The sequence below is a fragment of the Salmo salar genome, unplaced genomic scaffold (genome assembly GCF_905237065.1).
Source record: "Salmo salar unplaced genomic scaffold, Ssal_v3.1, whole genome shotgun sequence".
In the NCBI taxonomy this organism is placed as follows: Eukaryota; Metazoa; Chordata; class Actinopteri; order Salmoniformes; family Salmonidae; genus Salmo; species Salmo salar.
Window position 1 is genome coordinate 54,432 of NW_025548509.1, and position 12,024 is coordinate 66,455.

The 12,024-nt window shown below is 43.9% G+C and overlaps 1 protein-coding gene across 1 annotated transcript; it reads right to left on the minus strand.

Annotated features, from left to right (window-relative positions):
• Nucleotides 1-1,928: 1,928 nt before the first annotated feature.
• LOC106601188 (tripartite motif-containing protein 16) lies at nucleotides 1,929-9,785 on the minus strand. The gene is made up of 6 exons (XM_045712466.1): nucleotides 9,122-9,785; nucleotides 8,594-8,689; nucleotides 3,676-3,909; nucleotides 2,854-3,013; nucleotides 2,669-2,728; nucleotides 1,929-2,437 (listed from the first exon to the last, which is right to left on the minus strand). Exons 1-6 carry the CDS (start codon nucleotides 9,716-9,718, stop codon nucleotides 1,929-1,931), a joined length of 1,656 nt encoding a protein of 551 aa, XP_045568422.1. The 5' UTR covers nucleotides 9,719-9,785.
• Nucleotides 9,786-12,024: the final 2,239 nt, after the last annotated feature.

The window sequence follows — 12,024 nt, forward strand, 5'->3', positions numbered from 1 at the left end:
ACCCTACTACAGTTTAACCAGCTCAGCTATAGACTACACCAGCATGACTAGTATCTATGTGGGCCCTACTACAGTTTAACCAGCTCAGCTATAGACTACACCAGCATGACTAGTATCTATGTGGACCCTACTACAGTTTAACCAGCTCAGCTATAGACTACACCAGCATGACTAGTATCTATGTGGACCCTACTACAGTTTAACCAGCTCAGCTATAGACTACACCAGCATGACTAGTATCTATGTGGACCCTACTACAGTTTAACCAGCTCAGCTATAGACTACACCAGCATGACTAGTATCTATGTGGACCCTACTACAGTTTAACCAGCTCAGCTATAGACTACACCAGCATGACTAGTATCTATGTGGACCCTACTACAGTTTAACCAGCTCAGCTATAGACTACACCAGCATGACTAGTATCTATGTGGACCCTACTACAGTTTAACCAGCTCAGCTATAGACTACACCAGCATGACTAGCATCTATGTGGACCCTACTACAGTTTAACCAGCTCAGCTATAGACTACACCAGCATGACTAGTATCTATGTGGACCCTACTACAGTTTAACCAGCTCAGCTATAGACTACACCAGCATGACTAGTATCTATGTGGACCCTACTACAGTTTAACCAGCTCAGCTATAGACTACACCAGCATGACTAGTATCTATGTGGACCCTACTACAGTTTAACCAGCTCAGCTATAGACTACACCAGCATGACTAGTATCTATGTGGACCCTACTACAGTTTAACCAGCTCAGCTATAGACTACACCAGCATGACTAGTATCTATGTGGACCCTACTACAGTTTAACCAGCTCAGCTATAGACTACACCAGCATGACTAGTATCTATGTGGACCCTACTACAGTTTAACCAGCTCAGCTATAGACTACACCAGCATGACTAGTATCTATGTGGACCCTACTACAGTTTAACCAGCTCAGCTATAGACTACACCAGCATGACTAGTATCTATGTGGACCCTACTACAGTTTAACCAGCTCAGCTATAGACTACACCAGCATGACTAGTATCTATGTGGACCCTACTACAGTTTAACCAGCTCAGCTATAGACTACACCAGCATGACTAGTATCTATGTGGACCCTACTACAGTTTAACCAGCTCAGCTATAGACTACACCAGCATGACTAGTATCTATGTGGACCCTACTACAGTTTAACCAGCTCAGCTATAGACTACACCAGCATGACTAGTATCTATGTGGGCCCTACTACAGTTTAACCAGCTCAGCTATAGACTACACCAGCATGACTAGTATCTATGTGGACCCTAATACAGTTTAACCAGCTCAGCTATAGACTACACCAGCATGACTAGTATCTATGTGGACCCTACTACAGTTTAACCAGCTCAGCTATAGACTACACCAGCATGACTAGTATCTATGTGGACCCTACTACAGTTTAACCAGCTCAGCTATAGACTACACCAGCATGACTAGTATCTATGTGGACCCTACTACAGTTTAACCAGCTCAGCTATAGACTACACCAGCATGACTAGTATCTATGTGGACCCTACTACAGTTTAACCAGCTCAGCTATAGACTACACCAGCACGACTAGTATCTATGTGGACCCTACTACAGTTTAACCAGCTCAGCTATAGACTACACCAGCATGACTAGTATCTATGTGGACCCTACTACAGTTTAACCAGCTCAGCTATAGACTACACCAGCATGACTAGTATCCATGTGGACCCTACTACAGTTTAACCAGATCAGCTATAGACTACACCAGCATGACTAGTATCTATGTGGACCCTACTACAGTTTAACCAGCTCAGCTATAGACTACACCAGCACGACTAGTATCTATGTGGACCCTACTACAGTTTAACCAGCTCAGCTATAGACTACACCAGCACGACTAGTATCTATGTGGACCCTACTACAGTTTAACCAGCTCAGCAGTACCATAGACCCTAAACCCAGGATAGAGGGGCTGAGTGAATGTGGTCTGGACTCTGTGGAGGAGGGTCATTGTGTCAGAGACACTGTAGAAGGACAGAGTACCTGCCTTGTGATCCAGGTACACTCCTACTCTGGAGGACTGAGGGCCTGATACTTTAGTCTCAACATTATTGTGTATGAAATAATAACCACCTCTATAGCACAGTAAACTCCAGGACTTGTTATTGTATCCAAATCTATTATCTGACCCTGTTCTGCTGATGTCTTTATATGAGACTGCTGTAATAACATCCCCAGTCCTCTCCACCTCCCAGTAACAGCGTCCAGACAGACCCTCTCTACACAGAACCTGACAGTAGTCGGTGAATCTGTCTGGATGGTCAGGATATGGTTGGACTTGGCCTGTATAGGTCACCTTTCTGTTCCCTTCAGACAGAGAGAGGTGTGTGCCTGCTGTGTTTGGGTCCAGTGTGAGCTGACAGGAATCTGGGAGAAGAGCAGAGACCAATGAGGGGAGTCAGAACAATAAGTTAAGTCAGATACTGTATCTACCCTGTCTTTGATTAGAGCACAGCAGAGATCAAATCAGAGAAATATGAGGAGTCAGATAGATACCCAGTCTTTGATTAGATCTACTATTGCTATATATTTCTAGAGGGATTGTTAGGAGTGGCAGTAAAAAGAGACTGTTAGTTACTTCACAATAAAGAGACTCACATTGTAACAACTGTTCTCTGGTCTTGGGCTCTGGAGGCAGAACAACATCCACTATATTCACTACAGACACACAAACACATTGACAGAGAGAGGGAATGTTATCATCATACCATATTCCACATGTATATGACTAGTAGGGAACTTTCAATGGTCTAAAGTTGATGTTCTGATTGTTTTCAACACACCTGTAGTGGAGATCTTGGTCCATTCTCCTTTAAGGAAGTCTTCTAGTTTCTCTCTCAGTTCAGACACAGTCTTACTCACATCTCCAAAGTACTGAAGAGGACGGACAACGATGCTGGGTAAGTCTGAAGATACACTGATACTGGAGAGAGACTGATAACTCTGGAGAGAGAGAGAGAGAGAGAGAGAGACAGAGAGAGAGAGAGAGACAGAGAGAGACAGAGAGAGACAGAGAGAGAGAGGGACAGAGAGAGAGAGAGAGAGAGAGGGGGACACAGAGGGGGGGGACACAGAGAGAGGGACAGAGAGAGAGAGAGAGAGAGGAGGGACAGAGAGAGAGAGGGACACAGAGAGAGAGAGAGAGAGAGAGGGACACAGAGAGAGAGAGAGAGAGAGAGAGAGAGAGAGGAGGGACAGAGAGAGAGAGAGGAGGGACAGAGAGAGAGAGAGAGGGACAGAGAGAGAGAGAGATACAGAGAGAGAGAGAGGAGGGACAGAGAGAGAGAGAGAGAGAGAGAGAGAGGGACAGAGAGAGAGAGAGAGAGAGAGAGAGGGGGACAGAGAGAGAGAGAGATACAGAGAGGGAGAGAGAGAGACACAGGGAGAGAGAGAGAGACACAGGGAGAGAGAGAGAGACACAGGGAGAGAGAGAGACACAGGGAGAGAGAGAGACACAGGGAGAGAGAGAGAGAGAGAGAGAGAGAGAGAGAGAGAGAGGTGAGAGAGAGAGAGAGAGAGGGACAGAGAGGACAACATAATGATTGAGATCAATAGTTTCACATGAAGTTAATTTCATATCACATGTAACAAGACAGTTTAGTTACCTGGAGGAAATGGATGTGATCCTCTGTGTGTGAGAGCTGCTCCAGCTCAGTGCTTCTCTTCCTCAGCTCAGCTATCTCCTGCTTCAGTTGCTCCAGGACTCCTTCAGCTTCACTCACTTGATCCTTCTCTTGGGCTCTGATCAGCTCCTTCACCTCAGAGCTCCTTCTCTCAATGGAGCGGATCAGCTCAGTAAAGATCTGATCACTGTCCTCCACTGCTGCCTGTGCAGAGCGCTGTTGAGAGAGAGAGAGAGAGGGACAGAGAGAGAGAGAGAAAGAGAGGGACAGAGAGAGAGAGAGAAAGAGAGGGACAAGAGAGAGAGAGAGAGAGAGAGAGAGACAGAGAGAGAGAGAGACAGAGAGAGAGAGAGACAGAGAGAGAGAGAGACAGAGAGAGAGAGAGAGACAGAGAGAGATAGCAGTTAGTTAATACACAACCCCCTGCCACTGATGCCCCTTCCCTCCCGCTAAGCCCACCTCCGTACGGTACAGTAGCCTCTGTAAAAAGGATGTAAAAAGGATTTTATAAATACATTAGATTGATTGTTAGGTTCAGGGTATTTAAAGAGATAAACTGTATGGGTTTATATCTCTCTTGCTCCTCCCTGTGGTCTTCTGTGGGAACTACATACCTCATTCACCACACTTGATAGGCTCATAATCTGAGGTAGCAACTGAGTCAGAGCTACAAATCAATGATCTCCACCTATCCATTAGGTTTACAACTCAGTGAACCTGCGCAGCATTCTCTCTATTTGATGCCTACGAACCAACAGATTTCAACACATATCAAATTACCAGTTACCATTATTAGTAGCTGTAACCTAGTTAATAAGTTACCTGAGGTAAAGCTACAAGGTTAGTTAATAATAAGTTACCTGAGGTAAACCTACAAGGTTAGTTAATAATAAGTTACCTGAGGTAAACCTACAAGGATAGTTAATAATAAGTTACCTGAGGTAAACCTACAAGGATAGTTAATAATAAGTTACCTGAGGTAAACCTACAAGGTTAACGCGGGCTGGAAGAGAATTACTTCAAAACCACAGCAAACAGCTGGGACATATAGTAATATTATATGTATAATATTATATCACTGGGCTCCTGTGTGCTAACAAACCCTGTGTACCACCCCTCCCCTGTTTAACCTTGAATTTCGTTCAGAAAAACACTTCCACATTTAGCAAAACGAACCAACTCTTTACGGATCTGTTCGGTGGTAATAAACGGAGGCAGATTAGACACCACTACTCTTGTCGAAATCAGCACCAACACAACCCCTCACATAAATCATACTGGTAACTAGCCGGGTAACAAGACTCACCTTTTACATTACCACAACCACCGCCTTGTTCATTCTGGATACAGAGTGTATATGTTCCTCTCCCACCTGTTCACCGACCAGGATCAATAATTCCTCCACACCATTCTCCACAACGCACCTGAAGAGACAGCGTTTCTTCTCCACTCGGTTGAGGACATCAAACTACCCTACTCCCTCCTCAACTCTAACCGATAAACAGCGGAAACCGATAAACAAACCCTCCCACCATGACAAAATACATTTGGAAAATAGGCAAAAGAATAGCTGCACTCTTCACGAACGACAAAACCTCACGTTACCAACTTCTTCTTCTTCTATGGTATAATGGCGGTCCTCAAACCAACGTTAAAGGAGCGTGGCGCCTCCTACTGTGCTGGAGTGTGTTCAATCACGGTTTACACCATTTCTAAATCCTCCTACCTAACTCAGTACTTCTGAGAAAATAAAAAAGATCCCTACTAACTTCTAATAGACCCTCCCCCATCCCCCAAATCCCTTCCAAACCCCCATCCAACCCCGTCCAACCTCAATGACCCTACACTTCAATCTTTCCCTCTCTTCAACATCCTTACAACACTATAACAACACATGCTCCACCATTTCATTGACAATACCCTCCAGACACAAACCATTCACATGCTGCCAACCAGATGGAAGGACCAGTTCAATGTACAATGTCCTAAACACAATCGAGGAAACACCACCTCTTCCTTCCTAATCTGACCTTTGAACCTTGGTCCACCGACCTTTCTTTGGAGGGCATATAAAAGCCGTCCCTTGTGCTCAGAGTCCCATCTCTTCTGCCACACATCTATCAAAATGTCTCTGATCTCACATTTGTCCTCACCTCTACCCAGTGGAACATTAATATATATTATATCTTGTTTTAAAGTTATTTTAGCTAACTAGTCTACAATTTCATTCCATTCCACACCTGAATGTGCTGGGATCCAGCAGAATCTCACTACTAGACCCATTCTCTCAATTCTCCGTAATAACATTAATACCTCCAATAGTAGGTCACTCCTAATAGATTTACCAGATGATAAACTATTCAATACAGACAGAGAATCTGAGGATACTATAATTCTAACAGGTTGTTCGTCCTCCACCCACTGGAGGACAACTATTATCACCAACAGTTCAACTGAGTACACTGACAGTTCATCTGTTAGTCTTCTACATATCTGCACATCACATTCAGGAAGGTAAACACCTGCTCCTGTGGGCCCACTATCTGGGCCCTTGGATCCATCTGTGAAAAGAGGTAAAAAAGCATAACAACTTCTACCAATGTAATTGTCAACCAGTTTCCCTTTATCACTGACTTCTGACCCAATCTTTTCCTTTTGTCTACCAAGGTTAGATCAACAACAGGATCTGGGAGTAACCATGGAGGAACATCCCCTATCACCACAGAAAGGGCCAACCTCCAACTCCCTGAAACTACTCTCATCAGCAAGCTTTCCAACTGTCCAACCAAAACCACTGCCTTGTCTACTAGTATATTCCCAACAGTCATCTAGAACAGTAGCAGTGGGATGCTCAAACTCACAGCCTTTCAACCCAATAAGCTAATGACAATTTATTACGTCGTATATCCAAAGGCATCTCACCTGCCTCAACTGGACTATAATATAAATACATGATATTTTATACCCCATTCCACTACTTTGACCCTATCTGCTCCTGCACCAGGCCAACTAACCCTACACTCATTAAAACCCACTACCCCATTCCACTACTTTGACCCTATCTGCTCCTGCACCAGGCCAACTAACCCTACACTCATTAAAACCCACTACCCCATTCCACTACTTTGACCCTATCTGCTCCTGCACCAGGCCAACTAACCCTACACTCATTAAAACACACTACCCCATTCCACTACTTTGACCCTATCTGCTCCTGCACCAGGCCAACTAACCCTACACTCATTAAAACCCACTACCCCATTCCACTACTTTGACCCTATCTGCTCCTGCACCAGGCCAACTAACCCTACACTCATTAAAACCCACTACCCCATTCCACTACTTTGACCCTATCTGCTCCTGCACCAGGCCAACTAACCCTACACTAATTAAAACCCACTACCCCATTCCACTACTTTGACCCTATCTGCTCCTGCACCAGGCCAACTAACCCTACACTCATTAAAACCCACTACCCCATTCCACTACTTTGACCCTATCTGCTCCTGCACCAGTCCAACTAACCCTACACTCATTAAAACCCACTACCCCATTCCACTACTTTGACCCTATCTGCTCCTGCACCAGGCCAACTAACCCTACACTCATTAAAACCCACTACCCCATTCCACTACTTTGACCCTATCTGCTCCTGCACCAGGCCAACTAACCCTACACTCATTAAAACCCACTACCCCATTCCACTACTTTGACCCTATCTGCTCCTGCACCAGGCCAACTAACCCTACACTCATTAAAACCCACTACCCCATTCCACTACTTTGACCCTATCTGCTCCTGCACCAGGCCAACTAACCCTACACTAATTAAAACCCACTACCCCATTCCACTACTTTGACCCTATCTGCTCCTGCACCAGGCCAACTAACCCTACACTCATTAAAACCCACTATCCCCATTCCACTACTTTGACCCTATCTGCTCCTGCACCAGGCCAACTAACCCTACACTCATTAAAACCCACTACCCCATTCCACTACTTTGACCCTATCTGCTCCTGCACCAGGCCAACTAACCCTACACTCATTAAAACCCACTACCCCATTCCACTACTTTGACCCTATCTGCTCCTGCACCAGGCCAACTAACCCTACACTCATTAAAACCCACTACCCCATTCCACTACTTTGACCCTATCTGCTCCTGCACCAGGCCAACTAACCCTACACTCATTAAAACCCACTACCCCATTCCACTACTTTGACCCTATCTGCTCCTGCACCAGGCCAACTAACCCTACACTCATTAAAACCCACTACCCCATTCCACTACTTTGACCCTATCTGCTCCTGCACCAGGCCAACTAACCCTACACTCATTAAAACCCACTACCCCATTCCACTACTTTGACCCGATCTGCTCCTGCACCAGGCCAACTAACCCTACACTCATTAAAACCCACTACCCCATTCCACTACTTTGACCCTATCTGCTCCTGCACGAGGCCAACGGCCTGGGAGGACGGGACACCACCACTCAACACACCCTGGAACTCTTCTGAAGTCAAATCTAGTATGACCAAATATTTCTCTGCAGCTGCCACCAAAACATATTTTATTCTGTGATTTACATTCCATTTCTGCGGTACAGTTGATAACCATTGCTATGAACACTAAGAAGCCAACCTTACTGAAGCATATATCACTGGTTGGCCCATCCCTCTGTGCTGTCACAGATCTACTACTCACAGGGATCCTCTCAGGATCCCTCAGCCTTGACCCATCCTCCTCTACTTTCTTCACTGCCTCAGCAGTGACAACCTGTTCCCAACAGTGGGGTCAGTGGGATTGGATAGGGGCCCCTCTACCTCTCTCTCTCTCTCTCTCTGACTGGAGGAGACAGGTGAAATGGTGTGTCTCCTCTGGTCAACAATACTCACCTTGAGAGACTCCACAGCCTGTTGGAGCTCCTTCAGCTCCTTCTCTCTCTCCTGGAATCTCTGCTGGACCTTCTGCTGACTCATCCCCAGCTGCCTCTGTGGAGAATCACTCTTCAATGAGCTATCAAGCTTTATTAGTCCAGTAGATCAATAGTATAGTAATGTGACATAGGGCCCATAGAGAGGAAGGTCTAAAAAATGGATGGTCCATTTACTAAATGATATTTATTTGTTGCTATGTGAATGATTATAGTTTTTATGGTAGGACTACATGTATCAACAGGTTGAGACTGAACTTTGGACTCATAAAAGGCCATTCAGAATGATAATAGTGTTTGACATTATAAAATGGTGATACATCTGGAGAATCTGGGTTGACATATCTATATACTCAAGGTTTGTGTTCATATTTGTTCTGCTGAGGATTCATTTCATTTGAATGATCTCATATTCAAACAGCCTTAGTTCCTACTGTATCTTTAATTCTTTGTTTATCAGACAGTCACCAACAAGTTGTTCTGGTCTTACCTGTTTCTCAGTCCTCTCTGCTGCAGCTGACACTGTATCATGGCCTTTATGTTCGTCCATTGTACACAGATAACAGATACACTGCTGATCGGTACGACAGTAAACCTCCAGCAGTTTGTCATGATGAGAGCAGATCTTCTCCTGTAGTTGTGCGGTGGCTTTGACCAGCTTGTGCTTCTTCAAAGCAGGAGATTCGTAGTGAGATTGGAGGTGAGTCTCACAGTAAGAGGCCAGACACACCAGACAGGACATGAGGGCTTTCTGCTTTCTGGTCCCAGTGCAGAAATCACACGCCACATCTCTAGGTCCAGCATAGCACAGAGCAGGAGGGGGAGCAGCCTGGAGTCCTGTCTTCTTCAGTTTCTCCACCACCTCAGCCAATAGGTTACTTTTTGTCAGAATAGGCCTTGGAGTGAAGGTCTGTCTGCACTGAGGACAGCTATAGACCCCTTTCAGAACATCCTGATCCCAGCAGCCCTCAATACAGCTCCTACAGTAACTGTGTCCACAGGGGATGGTGACTGGTTCCTTCAGTAGATCCAGACAGACAGAACAACAGAACTGGTCCTGGTCCAGCAGAACTCCCTGTTGAGCCATTTGGACGGTTGTTCACTCTCACACAGACAGACGAGACAGAGACTCAGATCAGTTTCGTTTCCTCAGAAGAGAGTTTGTGGGAGGGGGAGGGATTTCCTGGTTCTGCCAGAGGGGTGGGGTTAGAGGGAGGGAGGGAGGGGTTAGAGGAATGCAGGAAGAGAGAGAGGAACTGCAAGCAACATCAAGAGGGAGACAAATAGTTTTGTTCCAATGTTAGAGCCCTTAACATATAAATAGTGTTAACCCAGTATCAGTATCAATGGTGTTAACCCAGTATCAGTATCAATAGGGTTAACCCAGTATCAGTATCAATAGTGTTAACACAGTATCAGTATAAATAGTGTTAACCCAGTATCAGTATCAATAGGGTTAACCCAGTATCAGTATCAATAGTGTTAACCCAGTATCAGTATCAATAGGGTTAACCCAGAATCAGTATCAATAGTGTTAACCCAGTATCAGTATAAATAGTGTTAACCCAGTATCAGTATCAATAGGGTTAACCCAGTATCAGTATCAATAGTGTTAACCCAGTATCAGTATCAATAGGGTTAACCCAGAATCAGTATCAATAGTGTTAACCCAGTATCAGTATCAATAGGGTTAACCCAGTATCAGTATTAATAGTGTTAACCCAGTATCAGTATAAATAGGGTTAATCCAGTATCAGTATAAATAGTGTTAACCCAGTATCAGTATCAATAGTGTTAACCCAGTATCCGTATTAATAGTGTTAACCCAGTATCAGTATCAATAGGGTTAACCCAGTATCAGTATCAATAGGGTTAACCAAGTATCAGTATCAATAGGGTTAACCCAGTATCAGTATCAATAGTGTTAACCCAGTATCCGTATTAATAGGGTTAACCCAGTATCAGTATCAATAGGGTTAACCCAGTATCAGTATCAATAGTGTTAACCCAGTATCAGTATCAATAGGGTTAACCCAGAATCAGTATCAATAGTGTTAACCCAGTATCAGTATCAATAGGGTTAATCCAGTATCAGTATTAATAGTGTTAACCCAGTATCAGTATCAATAGTGTTAACCCAGTATCAGTATCAATAGGGTTAACCCAGTATCAGTATCAATAGGGTTAACCCAGTATCAGTATTAATAGTGTTAACCCAGTATCAGTATCAATAGGGTTAACCCAGTATCAGTATCAATAGGGTTAACCCAGTATCAGTATCAATAGGGTTAACCCAGTATCAGTATCAATAGGGTTAACCCAGTATCAGTATCAATAGTGTTAACCCAGTATCAGTATCAATAGTGTTAACCCAGTATCAGTATCAATAGTGTTAACCCAGTATCAGTATCAATAGGGTTAACCCAGTATCAGTATAAATAGGGTTAACCCAGTATCAGTATTAATAGTGTTAACCCAGTATCAGTATTAATAGTGTTAACCCAGTATCAGTATCAATAGGGTTAACCCAGTATCAGTATCAATAGTGTTAACCCAGTATCAGTATCAATAGGGTTAACCCAGTATCAGTATCAATAGTGTTAACCCAGTATCAGTATCAATAGGGTTAACCCAGTATCAGTATCAATAGGGTTAACCCAGTATCAGTATCAATAGTGTTAACCCAGTATCAGTATCAATAGTGTTAACCCAGTATCAATATCAATAGTGTATCAGTATCAATAGTGTTAACCCAGTATCAGTGTTAATTAGTCCCGTGCTTCGACTACTCAGACCCCTCACACATCCGGTCCATTCTGATGACCTCACAGACACCATACCACTTTTGACACCAATGTAGCAAACAGCTGGGCAGGGAAGTGAACCCAGGTCTCACATGTAAAAGGCCAACAACCTACGCATCGCACCATTGGCACCAATTGGGTCACTTGGTTAGAATTGTGAAGTGGCTCATATAGCGAGGATCACTGCACTATAGAGGAACTATGATACAATTACATTATCATATGAAATGTAGAGGATCACTGCACTATAGTGGAACTATGATACAATTACATTATCACATGAAATGTAGAGGATCACTACACTATAGTGGAACTATGATACCATTACATTATCATATGAAATGTTAAATGTAGAAGTATAATATCTGAATATTGATATATTGAATTTGACTTGACCACGTCCAGTCAGCTCCATTTATATGATTAAACTGACACCAACCTGTCTCAGTAGTAGTAGACTGTTAGGAGTGTTTTACTGTCATTCACTATACTAACATTACACCAACCTGTCTCAGTAGTAGTAGACTGTTAGGAGTGTTTTACTGTCATTCACTATACTAACATTACACCAACCTGTCTCAGTAGTAGT